This window comes from Leucoraja erinacea, chromosome 22, assembly GCF_028641065.1.
Source record: "Leucoraja erinacea ecotype New England chromosome 22, Leri_hhj_1, whole genome shotgun sequence".
NCBI lineage: Eukaryota > Metazoa > Chordata > Chondrichthyes > Rajiformes > Rajidae > Leucoraja > Leucoraja erinaceus.
In genome coordinates this window covers 25865909-25888274 of record NC_073398.1, presented here as the reverse complement: position 1 = coordinate 25888274, position 22366 = coordinate 25865909, and the positions used below count along the sequence as shown (strand labels likewise).

Sequence of the window (22366 nt, the reverse complement as noted above, 5' to 3'; positions counted from 1 at the left end):
CATCCACCTTTTAAGTGGTAAAGGTCATAAGGATTATAAATGCAATATAGTAGGCAACTAAGGCATTTGTAGTTGATTTTGTAGATGTGACGTACCACATCTGCCTTGCGGCAACAATGTCTGCACAAGGTTCCTGTGCGGACATTGAAACGTTGTCTATCTATGTTCTGACCCGTGGGTTACTCCAGAGCTTTGTGTCTTTTTGCAATAAAAGGAGAACATTTTTAAGGTGGTAGAGGCCACACCAATCAAGTGGATTGGTTTGTCATGGTGAGATTGAATTTCTTGAGTCATGGTGGAGCAGCTCTCATCAAAGAAAGTGAAGAGCAACAATCACACTTTGACTTGTTCCTTGTATATTTGGTGATGAAATTATACTGGTATGATCTCATCGAAGTAAAACTGATTCTTGAATGATTAGGGTCCCCCAAAAACGGATGTTAGTTGATCCAAGTTTTAGGCTACAGTCTTTCCACTGTACCCAAGTCAAAGTGTCATTGATGTTCTTCACTTGCTTTGATGAGTGCTGTGGCTAATAAAAGGAAGAAAAATTGCAGAACTGTGGGAGATTATTTTTTATCTTTAAAAGTTGAGAAGGCTTAAGAAGAAAGAAAGCATTTTTGAAAAATCGGCAGAAAAGTTGAGAGAAAGAATTGTTTTTGATTGGGGGAAAAAAGCTTTTTCAAGTGAGCGAGGGACATTTAAAAAAAAGCAGGCTTTTGATTGGCTCGGGAAGAGAGAGCAGGCAATAAAAAGAAGTGAAGGTTTAGCGGAGCTGCCATGTCGGGAGATGCCGTGCTGAGGTGAGGTGCTGTGCTGAGGGTAAATGGTTCATGGGGCTTCAACAAGAGGACTGAGATAAGGGTAACAGCAGGTTAAGGTGCAATCTGTTTTGCTCTGCAACTTTTCCAAGGTTTTAGGTGTTGTGGCGATGATTTTCAATTCCCCTGAGGACCACCACTACAGCATCTGCGTTCTGCTGCACCTCCCTATGGTCCGTGTTAAGGAACTGAAGCTGCAGCTGAATGACCTCAGGATTATCTAATGATGTGAGTGATATGCATTACAGTGAGGTGTTCATGACTAAGGGAGACTTTGGGGAAGTGAAATGTCAGACAGTGCCATAGTGATTGGAGACTTGTTAGTTTGAGGGACAGACAGGACATCCTGTGGCAACATTCAAGATGCCAGGATGGTGTGCTGCCTCCCTGGTGCCAGGGTCCAGGACATCTCCGAGCGGTTGCAGAACATTCTCAAGGAGGAGGGTGAACAGCCGGAAGTCGTTATGCTCATTGGCATTAATGACAAAGGAAGGAAAGGGGATGAGGTCCTGCAAAATGAATGTTGGGACTTGGGTAAAAGATTAAAAATCCGAGAGTACGGCTTACTGGGCCCTTGGGTTGAGTCCCCCCAGGCTGTTGTATGGCCTCCGGTGGGCCTCACACTGCCTCCTGCTGCCAGTGTGCTTACTGGCCCTTGGTCCAGCTCCCTCCTCTCCGATCCATGGGGTGAGAAGAGGCCGTGCCTAGCGGCAACCTTTCTAGGCTGGTTCTGGGTAGCGCGGCAGCGAGCCAGGGCTGTTGTCGGTCATGGCCACTGACGCGGCCAGTCAGGAAGTGACCTTATACTGCGCTGCCCTGTCTTTTCATCTCTGGCCTTTGTCCAACCATCTGCCTTTCACCCCCCACCCCCCGCCCCTCATCTGTATCCACATCCTTTTTTCCCCATGGAAGCATTAACATTGTGTAGATTTTTGAGTAGATATAGATAGAACCTTTCCACTTATAAGGAACAGGAGAATAGAAGCTGTCAACAGAAAGCTGCCACCAAGAAATCAAACGGAATTTACAATAAACTTTTACAGCCATAGAATGATGAGAAACTGGAGTTGAAGTGAATTACACAGATTAATTTAAGTGAAAGGCATACTTTTTATTTTTATTAACACATTCAGACAGTTTGTACATATTGATATTTCCTTTGCACAAAAGTAAAATATTATTATTTTTCTTATTGTAACTATCTCCCATTTCTTCCATTGATTTGGAAAATATTGCCCTGCCATAACCATGTTTATTTTAGATTTTCTTAATCGCAAATTACTCTCTCTCTCTCTCAGCACAATAAACCCCATATCATCATACTCATAGTACAAACCCTCTCGAGTCATTCTCAGTGGTAAATGTTGTAAATTCTTCTCAGTTTTAGTATTTCACCATCCCACCACTGAAGTGATCCCAACCCTAATAATTTTTCCAGGCTCCACCAGGGCAAACTCATTTCTCTTCTCTAATAATCACTGAAGCAGTGTTTTCTGATCACGACTGGAGGAACAAGGGTTGAATCCCCTTTGGCTCCCATCCAAAACAAAACCAAGAGAATTTTATTTTGCCTGATGGTCTGGTTTGGCTGAGCTCATCAAACTAATATTTCATCTCACCAACCTCATATTTCGCTTAAGCAGCTTACAACCCCGACTTCTCTAATTTCAAGTAACCTTAGCTTTTCCTCTCTCTCCATCCCTCCCCCATCCTAGTTCTCCGACCAGTCTGGTCTTTGTCCAAATTTGTATATCTTTGTATGCTTCGTTGTCACCTTCCCCTAGCTAACAATGATCTATTCTACATTTTCCTTGTTCTTCGTCCCCTTTGATATCTCGTTTTTGCACCTTACCCTTCCATGTCTCTGTGTCTCCCTCACTCTTGACTCTCAGTCTGAAGAAAGGTCTCAACCCGAAACTTCAACCATTCCTTCTATCCAGAGATGCTGCTTGTCCCGCTGAGTTACTCCAGCATTTTGTGTCTATCTTCAGTGTAAACCAGCATCTGCAGTTCCTTTCTACCCAAACTAAATACCCATCTATCTTCTTTAATGCCAGCAATTGAGATGCAAAGGCAATTGGGATCTAAATGAGATGCAAAGGCAAGCAGATACACCTTCTGTGCCTACCTTCACTATTGCATTTCGTTGTCTCTGTACTGTACACTGCACAATGACAATAAAGATTGAATCTGAATCTGAATCAGTAAGACTGAAAAAAAAATTAAAGCCATTCCACAAATTGTGCTGCATCATCCAGAACCATTTTTATTATAATCCCCAACACAAATCCACAGTAGCCAAATTAAAGAAGAAATGAATGCAGAGGATTCACTTGTCTATTCCCTCCTGACCATGAAAATGTCAGGTCATGCAGTCTCAAAATTACTTGGCATACCTGAAGGATGAAAAGTAACAATCACCGCTGAATCTCTGCTTGAGTTCCTAAAGGGTAAATACGTTTGGAGTCCATCTGTCACTTAGACCTGGAACTAACCTGGAAATCTCTGTCTTTGGGACATTGACAAGTGCATGGTATTTGTTGGGATTGGGGGTTGTTAAGCTTCATCACCAAAATCATAATGAAGAAAGCTTCCAGGTTATACATCACACACACAGGGTGAAAAAGAATTAGGTATTTAAATGAAAGATTTTTTTTAAGAAGTACAATTGACATTTTAGCAATACAGGATTATGCCGGGAATTGCGGCTGGTTGTGTAGTTGATTCTCAGTCCGAGGGTGTCACAATAAGAGGTGCAACGAAGTCGGAATGATGGATTCCAAAAGTGTACTTGGGATAGTTTTTATGCACATTTACCTGGGAAGAAATCACAAGTTAAACTAAGTTTCTCCTTGTAACATTTACTATTGCAAAACAAATAATTTCATGCATTTTTCTTAAATAAAACCAGCGTTTTAAAAGTATGCTCCCCATAATGGGATGTTGGCCCTCATAATAAGAGGATTTCAGTATAGGAGTAAAGAGGTTCTTCTGCAGTTGTACACGGCTCTGGTGAGACCACATCTGTAGTATTGTGTCCAGTTTTGGTCTCCTAATTTGAGGAAGGACAGACGTTGTGATTGAGGCAGTGCAACGTCATATGAGGAAAGATTGAAAAGACTAGGCTTGTATTCACTGGAGTTTAGAAGGATGAAGGGGATCTTATAGAAACATATAAAATTATAAAAGGACTGGACAAGCTAGATGCAGGAAAAATGTTCCCAATTTTGGGCGAGCCCAGAACCAGGGGCCACAGTCTTTAAGACTGAGGTGAGAAAAAACGTTTTCACCCAGAGAGTTGTGAATTTGTGGAATTCCCTGCCACAGAGGGCAATGGAGGCCAAGTCACTGGACGGATTTAAGAGAGAGTTAGATAGAGCTCTGGGGGCTAATGAGGTCGGGGGATATGGGGAGAAGGCAGGCACGAGTTATTGATTGGGGACGATCAGCCATGATCACAATGGGTGGCGGTGCTGGCTCGAAGGGCCAAATGCCCTCCTCCTGCACCTATTTTCTATGTTTCTATAAACATTGTGGATCTGAGAACAGGGAACATTATTTGCCAAATCCAAATTTACCAGAATTATCACATTTCCCATGTGATTTGATTACCTAATTCTGCAATGGTGTGCAGGCATATGGTATAGCCATGGATGTGATGGTACTCGGAACATTAGGAGCAGCAATAGACCATTAAACCTTTTAAGCCTCCCTATTTTCAGAAACATTACAATAGACAATAGACAAGAGACAATAGGTGCAGGAGTAGGCCATTCGGCCCTTCGAACCAGCACCGGCATTCAATGTGATCATTGCTGACCATCCCCAATCAGTACCACGTTCCTGCCTTCTCCCCATATTCCCTGACTCCGCTATTTTTAAGTGCCCTATCTAGCTCTCTCTTGAAAGCATACAGAGAACCTGCCCCCACCTCCCTCTGAGGCAGAGAATTCCACAGACTCACCACTCTCTGTGAGAAAAAGTGTTTCCTCGTCTCCGTTCTAAATGTCCTACTCTTTATCCTTAAACTGTGGCCCTTGGTTCTGGACTCCCTCAACATCGGGAATATGTTTCCTGCCTCTAGCGTGTCTAAACCCTTAACAATCTTATATGTTTCAGTGAGATATCCTCTCATCCTACTAAACTCCAGAGTGTACAAGCCCAGCTGCTCCATTCTCTCAGCATATGACAGTCCCGCCATCCGGGGAATTAACCTTGTAAACCTACGCTGCACTCCCTCAATAGCAAGTATGTCCTTCCTCAAATTGGGGACCAAGGGGACCAATTACAGCTGACATGTTACATTTACTCCACTTTCCTTCCTTTCCACATATCCCTTGATGACTTCAGTACCAAACAATTCATTTGACTTCTGAAGTTAGCCAGAGAATTAGGGGACCAAGGGGACCTTCCCCTCAGCCCACCCCTAAGTAGCTGACATTGAGAAACTATTATGCTCCCCAACCCAATCAAGGGGAAACATTCCCTCGGCAGTTACCTATTTAAGGCCTCAACTAATCTTATTTTAATAAGGTCACCTCTCATTCTTCTAAACTCTAGGGTATATAGATCTACACTATCTGTTCTCTAATTATCATCCCCTAGATTAAGAAATTTAATCTACAGAGCCAAATACATATAGCAATTATGTTGATTAATCCATCGTTACGTGTGAGACCAAAACTGTATAATGTATACAATTGCATGTTAACTTATGCAGTTCAGGAGAACAGCACACAAGTCTTAGAAACCTCTTAAATACACTCCACCTTTGCACTTTTCCACTGAGCAAGTCAGGTTAGCACATTTATCAATTGGGCCATGAAGGAAATGCAACGTGTCCTGATTGGGAGTATTCTTGGACTAAAATGATAGCTTCCTACTCAGCATTTCCACTTACATCTTCTGGCCTGTAACGATTAGGTCCTGGTTTCAATGTGGTGTCTCCTGGAATCATATTGCGTTCCACTATGGTGTACTTTGGTGCTCTGTTTTTGAATACATCAGTGTCCACGTGTTTATATGCACATGGCCCTGGAGTCTGTAATTAAAGATACAATAAACTTTAGAGGAAATCAGACATGATATTTGGCACAGGTCAGTTCCCATATCTGGCCCCGGCCTCAATTGTTTATATGAAATCTGAGACAGTCCTAAACTTGATGCACTTTAAATTTCCCTTCATTGTTACGTCAGGAGGTTATTTTGGAGCTCTATAAGACCGCATGACACTAAATTTTGCCTGCATGACACTAAATTTTGCATTCCATGAATGGCAATAATATTGAATTTTATGAAAGCCAATGTTGCAGCCATTTTTGCTACAATGAGATGATACAAACAAGTAGTGTCCATTTGATGTATTTCCTAAGCATTGTACACAAGAAGAAATCTGACTGGACTGGAGAGCTTCCTGGTGGTCAAATTATTCTATGGCATCTTTAATATTCATCCATTCATAAGGTGCCTTCACTTCCTAATTCATTGGCAGCACAGCATCCCTGATGCATTGCCACAGCCCTTGGTGAGTGGTCAGGTACAGGTGACAGGAAAGGGAGTGGGACAGCGGCAGACAAATGAAAAGGCTCAGGCTAATTCCTTCTGTTCCGAAAAGAAATGTATAAAAACTGAGTTTACTGAACCTCTTCTTGCCATGACTCCTGCTTCCATCACTAGATGGGATCAATCAAAAATCAGAATTGGACTTGCACATTTAAGATGGCTGCTGCTCGCTTGTGGCATTGGACACGGGAGGCGGCTGGACATTGGGTGCAGGGAAATAAGTGAGCAAGTTCCCCAAAGACAAATTCGGCTATTTCACCTGTCCATGATGAGTTTCTGGTAATTGGAAAATGTTAAAAATTGACGCCCATGCTCCGGAAATGAAAGACGTTATGCCCATGCAAGGATTCACTTACTTTTACAATGTTACTCAGCATGCTCCCAAATGCTGTTTTTTGTGACATGGTGTAAGCAGGTGCTGCTTTCAAATGTGGAATGTTCGGCCCAAATACGCGTACATCCTTGTATCGTGCAGGTCCTAGTACAAAGAGGAGACAGAGATGAAGTGACCTGAGGTGTTCACTTAGCAACTAGAGGCCACCTTGATCTTCTTCAAGTTCTTGTATTTGTGTCAGTATACACCAACTGCAAATGAATGCCTAATTGGAGGCTGAACCTTCTTCCTCTTATGGCATTTCACAATTTTGCCTCTGCCAGCAGTCTGTGTAAACAATCGAGTTATTACCATCCTGTCCCTCCCTATTCCATAAAACTGGATTTTATTTTACTTTTTGAATATATACCTAATTCTCTCTATTATTAAATATGCTTTAGACGTCTTACAGTCAACTAACAGTAAATTCAATCACCAATAAATAACTTGAAATAATGGAATTTGTTTGATTTGTTCAATTTATTTTTGTGTTTCTTCACAATGCTGTTTGGTAGAAGTTCCAGGATGTAGACCTGATAGAATGAAGGAATGTAGATATGTTTTCAAGTCTGGATGGTATCTTGTAGGTGGTAATGTCCCTATGTACTTGCACCTCTTGTTCTTGGTGACAAAGGACATCTATTGGGAGGTGATGTGTGGGTAGCCGAGTGACTAACTACAATGCATTTTTTAGATGACATACATTTCAACCAAGATATGATGGTAGTGGAGGGAAGGAATCCGGACTGTAAACGCCTTTCTCAACAGGGACTAACTGTACAGAACGTTTTTCCTTCTATTATTTATTATGTAAAATAATATGTGTGTTATGATTGTGTTTATAATTTGTTTGGTTGTTTTGTTGTTCCGCGAGCATTGCCACTTTCATTTCACTGCACATCTCGTATGTGTATGTGACAAATAAACTTGACTTGACTTGACTTGACTTGAATCGCAGGAATCACACCAATTATTTGATCTGTTATGGAATGTGTTGAGCTTCTTTAGAATTGCCCTAATTCTGGTGAGCAGTAGACCATCACACTGGGCAAATGCCTTGTCAATGGTCTAAAGACTTTAGCATGTGAGAAGTCAATCATTATAGGATACCCAACCTGCAAGCTGTTTTTGTCACATAGTATTTATGTGACCAGTCAAAGGTGACCCATGGGATGTTGATGACGGGAGACTCAGCAATGATAATAGCATTAAATGTCAAGAAAACATGGTTATATTCTATCTTGTTTCAGAGAGTCATTGCCTGGTGGCTCAAATATCACATGTCAGTGTCTGAATTTTGTCAAGGTCTTGCTGCATGCAAATTGGTGGAATAGGGGAGCGAGCTGGTTGAAAGAGATGGGGAAGGAGTAAGGAAAGGAGTGGGGGAAGAGCTGGCTTGTGATAAGTGGTTTTGGGTGAGGAGGGATTAATTGATAGATGAGTCAGGTGGGAAGGACAAGGATGGAAATCATAATCAAGGCTGGAAGTGTGGTGGAGAAGGCAAAAGGGTGAAAATGCTGGAATCTGGGTGTTGGTGTAGCTGGAGTGGTAATACAGGTAAGCATGGCTAGAGTGGGGGTTTGGAGGAAGCTGGTAGATGAGAAACAGAATATGGGAAGTGGGGACAGTTTACCTGAAATCGGAAAATTCAATGTCATGCCATTGGGTTGTCGACTACCCAAGCAGAATATGAGGCACTGTTCTTCCAGTTTGCATGTGGCCTCACTCTAGCAGTGGAGGGGTCCAAAGGCAGACTGTTTGGGATGGGAATGGGATGGAACTGGGTGTTCTTGGACTAAATCAGTGAATATGACTAAGAGAAGTAGGTTTGAGTGGTAGGAGACTATGATATCGACTGAGTGATTTTGAGTAGCTGAAGTGCCTGGCACTGGAGCCCATGGCGTGAGGGACTGTCTCTGGGTTACATGCTGTCTGGAACTGAGAGGTTGAGCCTGAGGCAGATGATGCTTCAGAACTGATGGATGGATCAGGTTGACAGGGGTTCCAAGAGCTGGGAGATGGATACTGAGTGACAACGGACCTCGAGATATGGGAATGTCTGAGCACCAGGGAACCCTGGGAATGAAGGATGGATCCAGAATTAGATGAATTCCAGAATCTGATGAAGGAGGTTTGAGGAACAGGAACTTTGAGATTGAGACAGCATGTCCGAATACTGAATCTCAGTTACAGAAAAAAACCCTTGGGGTGGCAACATGAGGATGATTCACAGAAACTTGAGTGACTAGTTACATGGGTTTGAGGGAGGGAATCAAAGTGACATGGATCTCTGAGTCTGAATAAAAGGAATCTGTCGGCAACAGGAGACCATGGGATTAAGGGAACAATTCTGAGTGAGAGGGAGCCAGAGAATGAGAGAACGATCCTGAGTGACAGGTAACCTTAGGACTGAGAGAGTGATTCTAAGTGATAGACTGCTCTGGAACTGAGGAATTGCTTCTAAATGAGAGGAAGCCCTCAGATTGAGGGAGTGATTCATGTCAGAAGGAGCCTTAGGAGTGATGAACGACTTATTTATTAGAAGCTATGGCTGTCAATGGCAAAATTTGAAGTAGGTGAGGATTATAATGGATTTTTATGGTATTTTGTTGACAGGTAATTGAAGGATAGGGCTCAGATTGATCTTTCAAGTACTATGCTTTTTATTCCCATTAAACTGAGTCCCAGTCCCATTAGTGGCTGTTAGAAACTATTTGTTTAGCTGTGAGATCAACTCAGAACCAATCAAATGGACTTAATTGTCCAGATAACTTAAACAAAGCCCAACCGTCTGAGAGTGATATTGAGTGCTGATTACTGTACCTGGGCCATCACTTCCCTTGAGCCCAACGGTCCGCAAAGCCATGGAGTAGGCTGGAACAGAGCGGTGAACTAATTTATTTGCAGGATCTGTCCGGTAATTTGCTGCTCAGAAAAACAGAAAAGGCAAGGTCAGTCATTGTAAGTACTTGTACGTTAAATGTATCTTGGAGACCACCAATAACTTACAAAAGGATGTCTAACACAGCAGAACATCCCAAAGAGTTTCACAGTGTAGTTTTATGCAAATTTAGGTACCAATCCATAAAAATAGGTTGTGATTAATACATAAAAGCTAGGTTGTAGATATAGAACATGGCCCGTCCGATGGGGGTTGGGGGGTGCGTTGGGTGTGGTCGCACCCCGCTTTTTTTCCCAGAGTAAAAAAAAATCCAGAGAAAAAAAAAATTGGATCGCAATCAGTGTTTCCACTTTGAAGGAATTTACCCGAAATTCGGAAAATTCGGGTTCCGGCCCCCGGGATGTTTTGGGGGAAAAAAATATTTGTGACCATCCGTGTCTGCGCAGTGGGCGGGATCAGATAGCCGCCATTACGTTACAGGGGAAGCTGGTGACGCGGTAGAGACGCAAGATGACGCTGTCTCTCCGGTGACGGGGTGGAGGGGGAGAGATAGGGGGTGTTGTTCCCAAAGTCTGCATTTATCCCATAGTCAATGTTCATAAAACGATGATTAGGTCTTTTTGCAGTACTATTAGTGGGATCTAGCTGTCACAGGCTGGGTGCACAAATTGTGGGCGTCGTGGAAAGTGGGGGGTGGTGGGGGATTGGAGAATGGGAGGAGGGAGAGAGATGGAGAGAAGGGGACATGATGGGAGGGGAGGGAATGGAGAAGGGGGAGAAGAGTGTAGCGGGGGAATGGGAAAGGAGAGGGGGGAGAGGGAAGGGAAGAAGGGTAGGGGGGAGTAGAGAAGGAAGGATTGGGGCGGGAGGAGGGAAGAAGGGGGGTGAAGGGGAGAGGAGAGTTCAGTCTAAACTCACTGAATCTATCCCTGTGAAAAGTTAGAGATGATGGTGAATGGATCTGGAAACGGACCATTATATCTGTAAATAAAACTGGACAGACATCTTTTTTTTTTGCACAATTGATTTAATTGTATTAATTTTAATAATGGGGGGGGGGGGGGGGGGGGGGGGGGGGGGGGGGCGCTGCTCTGCCAGCAGCCATGTCAGCAGCGCGTCAGTTTTTTTTCAACTTTTTCTTATTTTTTAGGTGGGGGTTTTAAAGTATGTATTTTGGGTTTTTTTTGTGTGTCTTGTGTGGGGGGGGGGGGGGGGGGGGGGGGGGGGGGGGGGGGGGGGGGGGGGGGGTGGGTGGGGGTGGTGTGGGGGGGGGGGAAACCGCTTCGGTCGCCTCCTCCATGGAGAGGCGACTTTTTTTCCAGGTCACTTCCCCCGTGGCCTAACATCAAGGGTCGGCGCGGCCTTTACCGGAGACGCGCCTGGGGCTTCAGCGGCGGGCGCAGCGTGGACTCTCGACGTGGAGCGGGTGAGCCCTCGCTGGGGCTCGCTGGAGGGGAGCGCTCCGTTTCGCTGGCCCAGGGCAGCCGGCAGCCTGAAGTCGCAGCCTGAAGTCGCGGTCTGCAGAGCTCCAGCTGCTGCGGCGTCTACAGCCCGGGATCCCTCGTGGGGGACCCGGGGGAAGAAGAAGCCATCACTGCCGGCCCACGGCCAACTTCTACCGCAGGGCTGGCATGGACTTACCAACACCCCTGGAGGGGAGCTTCGACCGCCGGCCCCGCAGTCTACGGTGCTTCTGGCTGCAGCGGAGACTTTAAATCTTGACTGCCGGCCTGCAGCCTACAACAACTTAAAGCCGCAGTCTCCAGTGAGGAAGAGCCGATCCTGGACTGACTCTGGACTCTGGTCCTGTCCAGGGGGGGGGGGGGGGGGGGGGGGGGGGGAAATGGAGGAGGACTGGCCAATTTTTTGTGCCTTCCACCTTAGTGATGAATGTTGTGGTGGATGTTTGTGTTACATTTTTTTTTTTATTGTGGTTGTGTGTTCTTTATTATTGTATCGCTGCTGACAACCCAAATTCCACCAGCCTGGCTGTGTGGCCATTAAAATACAATACAATACAATATATTAATGTTTAAAATCCATGCATTGAAGGAAGAATATTTTACAGCCCATTTGTGGTCCCTAACCCCAACCCTAACCGGTCGTCACCCACAGGACTGCATACATCAGTGTGTGACAGGGCGCACAACATGATGAGACACCCAGATGTCGCCCCTGGATTTTGAACATTCCAAAATCCAGGGGCGACAGGGAGTCACCGGGCGTCACTATATGAGTCACCACACATCAAGCCGCATCACGACCCGACCACGACGCAACAACCTCTTTTCAGGCTATTGCCGAAAATGTCACCCAAGTGGGACAGGCCTTTCACGCTGCGAAACTTGAGGGCAAGGCTTTCCAGGGCGGCATCGGCGGCAAACTTCTCCCTGGCCAGGTTCTCGATCACCTCGGGTTCGAGTCTGCAATGCTTGAAGAAACTGTCCAAGCCCGAGCAGGCTCGGGAGAAGTGGCAGCTGAGGTCGGAGTGCAAGCGCCATAATCCGCCTTCGCCAACCTGCCGCTTGAGCGGCTCCTTGGGGCGACCTGCTGCTGCCTCTCGTCGCGCTGCTGGAGTGGTTACTTGTGCACCCTTGGGTGCAGTTCCTTGTGCACCCTTAGGTGTTGCTGGCGACGCTGCTATTTCTCCCTGGATTGGAACTGGAAAATGTGATTTATGGCTAAATGGCAATATATGCAGGTCTGCCAAGAGTGTTGTCAAAGTCTGTGAGAGGAACCATGTCTGCTAATCCACTCACACTTTGGGAGCCCAAACAGGGCACTGCAAGAAGAGGTAGAAGTCGGGCCACCTACATCAGTGTACTGCGGAACTACACATGCTTTGACTGCATTAACAAACTGAGGACTGCCATGCTAGATAAACTGGTCTGAGGTCCTATATTCGTGGAACCAGGGATGGCATAAAGGCTAAGGCCAACGAAAGCCCTCGCATTAGTAGAAGTAGTGGTAAATGGCAATATACATTCAGGAGCACCTGAATGCTTTTGCAGCATCATGCCAGCATGCTGAGTGCTGAGTGATAGTCATGCTAGTCAACTTGGCTCAACAATAGTAACACTGGGTGATTTTTTTAAATTGTACTTACCATGCTACTCACCTTTATGCCAGGAGCACCTGAATGATTATGCAGCGTCGTGCCAGCATGTTTGATTGTTTGGTAAACCAAAGAATTGTGAAATTTATGTTATGTTACATATTTTTATGTTATGGAATTAAAATTAAGAATTATAAATTCACATTTCAAAAATGGTTTCACAATTCAGTAGTACTGATTTTCAGTATTCCATACTGATATTTGAGAATACATGAGGGTGCATGCAAAACACTGATTTTCAAAAATCCAGTTTCAGTGTAGTACGTTCTGTTACATTTATGTGAGAAATACCAATTTCCCCAACAAAATACTGATTGCAGCCATCAACATACGGAGATGCTCGGAGAAACTTGGCAGCTCTGCAATTATTCACAATCACATTGTGTTTGAGAATTCAAAATGTGATTTATGATCTTGTTTATGAGTCATCATGGAACTAGAATTGTTATTATAGTATGACAGTAAAATAGATTAGTTTGAAAGCGGTCATAGTAATGCAAATGCACCATTTCGTAAAGTACAAGTGAAATGAATTTGCCAGCAGCGGTACAATGAAAAAGAACACACAAAAACACAATAATAATTTAACATAAACATTCACCACAGCATTCATCACCGTGGTGGAAGGCACAAAATTTGGCCAGTCCTCCTCCATTTTCCCCCGTGGTCGGGATCTCAACCCTCCGCAGCCGCGGCTGCAGGCGTCCAGATGAGTAGACAGGTAAAAGTCCAGGTAAATCCTGAAACGGTTCCTCCCCACCGGAGACCGTGGCTTCAGGTTGGTGTAGGTCACAGGCCGGTGGTCGAAGATTTAACGTTCCCGCCGCACCGCAGCTGGAAGGACTGCAGACCGCAGGACCAGAGGGCCGGCGGTCAGAGCTCCCCTCCCCAGGGGTCCCCGGCGATGGACACGCTCCTGATGGTAAATCCACGCCGCGCCCACGCTAAAAAAGTTGGCCGCGGGCCGGCGGTCGGAGCTCTTCTCCTCCCAGGTCCCCAACAAGGGATCCCAAGCCCAGGACGCCGCGCCGGCTGGAGCTCTGCAAACCCCGGCTTCAGGCTACCGTGGGCCAATGAATGGAGCGTTCCCCTCCGGCGAGCCCCAGCGAGGGCTCGCCCACTCCGCTACGAGAGTCCACCCTGCGCCCGCAGCTGAAGCCCCCGGGCGTGTCTCCGGGAAAGGCCACACCGATCCTTGTTGTTAGGCCACGGGGGGAGGCGACATAGAAAAAGTCGCCTCTCCATGGAGGAGGTGACCGAAGCGGTTTCCCCCTTACCCCCCTCTCCAAGCCCCACACAAAACACACAGAGAAACATTAAAACCATACATTAAAACACACTAAAAAAACAAAAAAAGTTGAAAATACGAACACACTGCTGGCAGGGCTGCCGACTTGCAGTGCCCTACCGACCTATATCTAACAGTAACAGGCAATCACATCAACACATGAAGCTTCTTCTAAAAAAGGTTTTCTTTACTGCAAAAACTTACAGTATTTTGTTTGCAGTTTTTGCATGCTCCTTTATAACATAATACATACCATTTTACAAGAGTTCAACTTGATTATTAAAACACGGACAACAATTCTTGATTAAAAAAATGTATACAACAATGACTCCAATCATCCCATTCCATCCACTCATTACTCTTGACTCAACCAAAATTATTTCTGAAAATTTGGTGCAGAAATACTCCAAAATAAGGCTCAAAATGCACCAGAGAGCTTCTAAATTCCTAGAGCTTCCAGGGCCCTTATGTGGGGACTGGACCCCGGCCACGAGGGGCTTCGCGCTCGTGATGTGCGCTGCGTGCACATTATTTCACTTTAAATGTTTGTAATCCTGTCATGCCACCCCCATTTTTGAAAAGCTTCTTACAGGCTGGTAAAGGTTAAGGAAACATTTTTAAACTAGAAGGGACATGTTAAGAAGGCGAGGCAGCGAATGTCACAAATTTGACACCTTTAGCCAATGCTAATGTCTTACTCATGCATTACAGGAACTAATTCCTGACTATCTGAACCAAAATTATTGATCTAACATAACACTACTTTGACATTGTAATGCTCTTCATGGAACTGCACAATAATGTGTGCAGTTACCAAATTTAACCATTGAGGTAAAGTTCTGAGATCTGTCCTGGTTTGTTTGTTAAATTTCAAGGATTTCCTTGCAGATTATAACGCAATTTCACTTCCATAGGCACAGGCCTATGGAAGTGAAAAGTACAAATGGTATAGTATGGCATGGAATGGAATATTGCATGGCCAGTTCTGTTCTATGCAATACCAGGGATAGTTAGAACGACATCAAGGTACAAGGTGTTTATGTACCCAGGTTCAACACACAGATTGATACACATAAAAGGTTACTGTATATTGGGTACACTTCCTATCTTCCATCCACCGCCCCCCACCACCACCACCAGCACCACTGATTTTCTTTGTAAGTTAGTACATCGCATGCCCACGCACACAATCCTTTTTGGATCTCAAGATGAAAGGGAAGATTGTTTCTGCAATGGAGCAACATTATGGGCTGCTCCTGTACCAAATAAAAACATTGGTTGGGCAAGGATTTCTAGTTTTTCAGGCTCACCAGCCTGAGTGACAGAGAGGAGGAACAAAAGCAGATTAAAATTTTGAGTGCACCCGGTATTTTTTGGGTCCGGCAGTCTTAGTAGCACGTTTCGGGAAGTAACTCTAATGGAACAGTCGTAATAAAAGGGCCATTTTGAGACTGATTGCTTTGGTGGTCGGAAGCGCTGTTGGTGAGTAAAAGTGTGGGCTATGGTGACTAAAGGGCTTTGGTGATGAGAGCAAGCAGAAACAAGGTAAGGTACTTAAAGTTTATTCCTTAGGTCTGTTAGATTTATTTTAAGTGTATATTGAGGGGCAGTTATGGCAGCCAGTAGAGTGATATACTCCTCCTGTTCAATGTGGAAAACCACGAGAGCCTGATGACTATGCTGCAGGAAAAGTCCCAGCTGCACTCCCTGTCTTCCCAAATGTAGATTAATCCTCCCCCTCAAAAAAAAATTTCAGTAACATCCCAGCCACTCTAATTGGACTCAATAGTGACCCAATAGCTTTCTCTTCAAAGGAGTGTTTCAAATCATACACCCAGAAACTCAAGAAGATACCAGAATGATGATGAGAATTGTAACCAAAATAGTAGATGACTGCCAATAAAGAACAAAGATAATGCAGGGACAATGTGCATAGATAGGTACAAGTAGGGCTTAGAGTCTAGGCAAAGATAGTCAGAATATGGAAGATATTAGAACTGAACTAATTTAGAGCAAGCATGATATTTCTCCTATTAGTCACCTTATGCTAGTTCATCACTGACCTGGCCCTGGTGTTTTACTCGGGTCAATGTCCCTCGGTCGATGACCCATTGTCCATGCAGGGACAGTGTCCTTCCCATGGTGAGTCATCTTTTCTGGGATTGACTTTGGTGCAGGTGTGCCACTGTCCTTTGCTCCTGGAAGGCGTTGAGCCAAGGAATAAGCAGGAGCCCTGTATGTTGTTGTATCATGGCCAGTATAACCTGGAAGTTAAAAAGACTGGAAATATCAAAAGCTTTCAAGCTTTCACGATTGGAACTCTACTTTCAATTTCATCAGACTTTCATTGCACCCCCACAAAGCCTGCTCCTCCGTACTCAGAGGAAATATGAACATAGGAAGGGGAATGGCCAACAGGCACATGAGTACTGCTGTGGGAACAGGGGAGCAGGACAAAGCCAGTTTTCCCTAAGACTATAATCCCTATAATTTATGATAGATTTCCTTGGATACGAGTCAGTTAAGGGCTGTTCTGAGAATGCATGGGAACACGATTTACTTCAAGTTCATTTTTGAGGAGCGACAGACTACTGCGTATGAAACATTTTAAAATGCTGCAGCCATCATACACCGGGCATTATATGGAGGACAGAGCAAGGAGGTTCAAGAAAACTGGAGAATGGGTTCTGCTGCTCAAACATAGTGCACACATGGAGATGTATGTGAGATGCACAGACATGGTTGACATTGTCCACATCCTATGTCTCACCATCCTACCTGATTCAGCCCATGTTTAAGTTCCCCTCCACAAGAGCCTCAACAAGTTCACCTTTGTTCTAACCCTTCAGCTTCTTCCCCATTCCATTCACTTTCTCTTTTAACATCTGTCCCAATTCTTCGATTCTTCATTGCTGGCCTTTCCCTATTCTCCATCTACCCCCACCCAGAGACAGCAGCAGACCATCGCCACTCAACCGCTTCAGGTCAACCTCAACTGGACATAACCCTTTACCCCTGGTCCCAGCAGCCTGAAGTGTGCAGCCTAATCTAGACCTGGTCATTTCTCCCTGAAACCCCGCGTAAAATCTTCAGCCACCTACCTGATGTTAGCAAACTAAGGGACATGGGGACATGAAGGATACAGCAAATGCTCACAGTCCTTGGGGTAGAGGATTCTAAAAGTAAAGGGCATAGACTGAAGGTGAGGAGTGAGAGATTTGAGAGGGACCACAGGGGCGGCTTTTCACTCAGAGGAAGTTATGGAAACAGTTACAATTACGAGTTTTAAAAGGCATTTGGACAGATATATGGACAGGAAGGTATAAGAAAGATATCGGCCAATGCAGGCAAATGGGACTAGCACGATTACCGTGGATAAGATCGGCCGAAAGTTCTGTTTCGCACTGTATTGCTCTATAACGCAAATAAACAAGTCCCCGATGGTAGATGTTGGAAGGTTATTTCCCGGCCGCTTGAGGTGGACTTATCCTTGCCGAGCGGCGGCATCTCACGTAGCCAAGAGAGCCGTTTAGCATATACATTGCCCCTACACGTTCACTGGTCTCCTGTCCCTGTGTCCCGAACCTCACCGGGCTCCTGTCTCCTGCACGGTACCTACTTCAAGGGCCTCCCTTTTTCTGTGAGACCATTATCCTCACTGTGCTCCAGTCTCCTGTACATTCCCTAAAGTCAAGGTGCAGCTATCTCCTGTACAGCCTCTATCTAATGTGGTGCGCATGTCTCCCGTAAGGTCCACACTGCTCTGTGGAAGGAATGCTTGATTTGGTCATTGCTAATATCCCCAGTTCTCTACTTATTCATTTGTCCTGTCAGCATGAAAAGTGTTCCTTGATGTAAGATGTTCGCTCAACACTCGATGTTTGCGCTGCAGAGGGAACTGTGAACGCTGACACTGGCGACATACAGACCTGTGTGTCCTGGCAGGAGGTATTTGGGACCTGGGCCGCTGTACATTGCTGCAACCGCCATTCTCGGGCGGTGAGGTCTCCATGTTCCAACCCACGGATCAGCAGGCATTGTAGGTGAATGGATTTATCTGGTAATGTGAATTCAAAAAAACCCCATAAGGATTGGACATATAGTCAAGCTTGGAATCACCGTTGAATGGTCGGCGGTTTATAAGCATGGAGTCAGACATTCTTGCCCTAGCTGTATATTCTCTTAGACATATATGGATAGATACCGCCCCCCCCATCGCCGGATCTTCTCGGGAAAACGACCGACTTTTCTGACTTGCCGCAAAGTACAAAACGAAAACAAAAACGCTGAAAATATTCAGCAGGTCAGGCAGCATCTGTACAGAACAGATAATCTTTCATCGGCGGTAGGAGAGTTGCATATATTTTACATTGAAGAGAAATCGGGTGGTGATATTGAAGGGAATATCTTGTGGGAATGAGTGGAGACCAACAATTACCCAAGTGGTTTTGGCATTTTATACATTTATCTCCGATTCCCAACATCCACATTGGTTTTTGGTTTACAGCAAAATAGAACATTACTCATCCTAACCACACACAAGGTAACTCAAACTAAACCGAGTGGTAAACAATTGGGGATCGTTCACCCTGCCGGAGGCAGACTGGTCCACCAAGGTGAAGAGGAGAGAGTGGCCTTTGACGGGAAATTTGATTTTTAGATAGCCTGACAAGCAATCGTTACACTACCCTCATTCCACTCCCAGCCTCAGACTGGAGGCTGTTGGTGAGCGCATGGGTCCACTCCTCTGGCCACCAGTAGCCCTCAGATCCAAATAACGATCTCACCTTTGGAAACATAAGAGACTGCAGATGCTTGAATCTTGAAAAAAAAACAAAGTGCTGGAGGAACTCAGGGAATTGGGCAGCAACAGTGGAGGGAATGGGTAGAAGACGTTTCGGTTCTGACCCTTTAGATTCACTTTTGCTGTTGGCGTGAGATCCTCCGGCAACTGGGCTTTACAAAGATTGACGTCGTTATAAAGGGTGCGTTTGTTTAAACGAATTTTTCAACAATATCTCACATGTTGCCCTTTTGGAATTTGAAGGTGTCAGTGTGAAAGCAGCGGGCGTTCAACAATGACCTCGCGTGTCCCCATCCCAGACCTTTAATCAGCCACTCACGCTTTTTTGTTTGGTTTTGGTACCGGAGCAGAATGCTGCCTGCCAAGGATTACCACAACAATTGAGTGCAGCGCGACTCCTTTCTCCGCCTCCCGGGGGGGATCAGTGAGCTTTTCCCGGGCAGCCGCCGCTGTCATTGCCGTGTCCCAGCAACAGCCATTTCAAGATTGATGACGTGTCTCAACCTGGTCAATTTCTGAGCTAACAATGTAAAGTGAAGGGACTGCTGGGTCCACCACAGACTGGCAAAGGTTGCAAAGATTTCCAATCACATTGCTAATCTGACCTTCCTCGAGTCCTGATTGCAGAGGGTCCGATGCCTCCTCAGACGAGGTACTGGACCTTCCCAAACCACCGGCCTCACCAGATTCCGATAAGAACTTGAAACAGACAGGGACAATTCGGAGTGTAATGGATTGGAATGGGCGCGGGTCCCAGATCAGTGAAGTTAACATTTGGTCTTAGAGAAGGGGCATTCAGATAGGGATGAGAATATATCTAGAAGAGGAAAATAAGGAGAAAAACTCATGAGTTTTAAGGGATTTTTATCGTACCTATACAGAGAAGTTATTTCGTTTTACATCGAGAGCCCATTATGTGTGAAGGAAATTAGGAAGCTTTCAAACAAGGTGTAAATGAAATCCAGAAGATAGACACAAAAAGCTGTAGTAACACAGAGGGATCGGCAGCATTTCTGGAGAGAAGGAATAGGTGACGTTTCGAGTCGAGACCCTTCTTCAGACTGGTTAGGGATAAGGGAAACGCGAGATATTGACGGTGATGTAGAGAGATAAAGCACAATGAATGAAAGATGTGCAAAAAAGTAACGATGATAAAAGAAACAGGCCATTGTTAGCTGTTGGTTGGGTGAAAATGAGAAGCTGTTGCGACCTAAGTGGGGGTGGGATAGAGAGACAAGGAATGCCGGGGCTTCCTGAAGTTAGATATATCAATATTCATACCACTGGGCTGTCAGCTGCCCAAGAGAAATATGAGATGCTGTTCCTCCAATTTGTGCTTAGCCTCACTCTGACAATGGGGGAGACCTAACATTAGACCAAGGGTTTAGCAATCTGGAGATCAGGTAGGTTCAGGCTGACTGAACTAAGGTATTCAGCAAAACAATTGAACAGTCTACATTTGGTCTCTCCGATGTGTAAGAGTCCACATCTTTAACAATGGTTACAGTAGACGAGGTTGGAGGAGGTGCAAGTGAACCTCTGCCTAACCTGAAAGGACTGTTGGGGTCCCTGGACAGAGTTGAGGGAGGAGGTATAGGGACAGGTGTTGTATCTTCTGCGGTTGCAGGGGAAGGTACCTGGGGAGGGGGTGGTTTGGGTGGGAAGGGATGAGTTAACCAGGGAGTTGCGGAAGGGAACGGTCTCTGCGGAAGGTGGAAAGGGGTGGAGGTGGGAAGATGTGTTGGGATCCCGTTGGAGATGGCGAAAATTTCGGAGGAATGAGATCTAGAATTCAGTCCGTCCGGCAGGAGATGATTACAATTTTCAGACTGAGATAAATAAAATATTGGGTAAGGGTATCAAAGGAATTTGAGCAAAGAGTCAGACAAAAATAATACATTTAAGAGAAGCTGTAATCTTACACACCGCAGGACCAGCGCGATAAGTAGATTGATCAACTATTTTCTTATCAAGAATGATAGGGTTTAAAAAAGAGAAGAAGTTCAGAGCTGAGTCAACCGCAGTTTGCAGAGCAAATACAATATATTAATATCATACCTAGAGGTTGTGCAACCTTTCCACTCATTCGGTACAATACAAGACAAAACATGCTGAGGGACAGAGTGGTGTGACGTGCCCTTAAGTTACACTAGAGTGATCCTGCAGTTTACACAGTGAGTACACTGAATATACAGAAGTGTTTATCATGCATTTTAAAATATTAACCTTCTTGTTTATAATCAAGGACTTTGGTAGTACTTCTAGGAACTGCAGGAAAGCATTGTGAATTAATAAATAATTTAGCCTCGACGATCTCACCGTGTTTGCTTGGGCCATTTGCAGGATGTTGTTTCATAAAGGGAGGAGAATTATGTAATAAATAAGTTCATCAGAACTAAAAAAGTGAGAACGCAAGTGTGCTTTAAGTTTCAGCGAGGGGAAGAGTGTTGGCACGAAAAACGGAAATGTCTGTGGACCAAGGCTGTCCATGCGGCACAATAACATTTTGGTGCCATCTATGAGAAGGCAATGAATCCTTGTCAATTACAGCTGATCTGCTTGGACGAGTGATGAATAAGGATTGGCATAGAGTCATAGAGTCATACAGTCCTTTCGGCCCAACGTGCCCATGCCGGCCAATATACCCCATCTATGATAGTCCCACCTTCCTACATTTGGCCCATATCTCTACAAACCTATCCTATCCCTGTACCTGTCTAAATGCTTTTACTGATGCAACTACTGATGCAAAGAGAAGGTACAGGGACAAGATGGAGTTACAGATGGAGCAGCAGGACACCAGAAGCCTGTGGCAGGGGCTACGGATTGTAACCAACTACCGAAGCACCCCTCCGTCACCCGCATGTGCCGGCACCTCCCTAGCTGACAACCTGAACTCCTTCTACGCTCGTTTTGAGAGGGGCAACACCACTCCAGGTCTGCCGACTATTGACAATACCGACAGCGGGCTGGCTACCGAAGCTGAAGGGAGGAATATGCACACATTCTCGCTGTCCGAGCACGAAGTGAGGAGGGCACTGACATGGGTGAACACAAGAAAAGCTGCAGGCCCCGATGGCATCTCGGGGCGAGTACTCAAGTCCTATGCTACGCAGCTAGCTCCAGTGCTCACTACATTATTCAACCTCTCCCTGGACAAGTCCGTGGTCCCTGCCTGCTTCAAAAAATCCATCATTGTACCGGTACCAAAAAATGCCTCCCCAGCCTGCTTGAATGACTACCGTCCGGTGGCCCTTACCTCGGTAGTCATGAAATGCTTTGAGAGGCTGGTGAAGAATCACATCTGCGCCTTCCTCCCTCGGAACATGGACCAGTTGCAGTTTGCATACCGTCCGAACAGGTCCACGGACGATGCGGTCTCCCAGGTCTTGCACACCGCTCTCTCCCATCTGGACAGCCAGAAGGGGGGCTACGTGAGGATGCTGTTCATAGACTACAGTTCAGCCTTCAACACGATAGTCCCCACCAGACTGGCTGGGA

General features: G+C 45.4%; 2 protein-coding genes across 6 annotated transcripts in view; one reads left to right on the top strand and one right to left on the bottom strand.

Moving 5' to 3' along the window:
- Positions 1 to 1772: 1772 nt before the first annotated feature.
- odf3b (outer dense fiber of sperm tails 3B) lies at positions 1773 to 21009 on the bottom strand. 3 transcript variants are annotated; one of them, XM_055653261.1, is made up of 7 exons: positions 20924 to 21009; positions 17991 to 18118; positions 16125 to 16325; positions 9580 to 9681; positions 6740 to 6861; positions 5722 to 5862; positions 1773 to 3638 (listed from the first exon to the last, which is right to left on the bottom strand). In XM_055653261.1, exons 2-7 carry the CDS (start codon positions 18097 to 18099, stop codon positions 3549 to 3551), a joined length of 765 nt encoding a protein of 254 aa, XP_055509236.1. In that variant the 5' UTR covers positions 18100 to 18118; positions 20924 to 21009; the 3' UTR covers positions 1773 to 3548. The 3 variants fall into 3 exon arrangements, with proteins under 3 accessions (XP_055509236.1, XP_055509235.1, XP_055509234.1); XM_055653260.1 differs by lacking the exon at positions 20924 to 21009 and adding an exon at positions 19471 to 19560; XM_055653259.1 differs by lacking the exon at positions 20924 to 21009 and adding an exon at positions 19185 to 19315 and having other exon boundaries at positions 1774 to 3638.
- tymp (thymidine phosphorylase) overlaps positions 15304 to 22366 on the top strand; it is a 30396-nt gene continuing 23333 nt past the window's right edge. Inside the window, exon 1 of one of the 3 annotated variants that reach the window (XM_055653258.1) lies at positions 15304 to 15543. The gene's annotated coding sequence lies outside the window, so the exon portion shown is untranslated. Of the gene's footprint in view, positions 15544 to 20846; positions 21040 to 22366 lie in introns of those variants that run through there. The other 2 variants (XM_055653254.1, XM_055653255.1) reach the window with 2 other exon arrangements.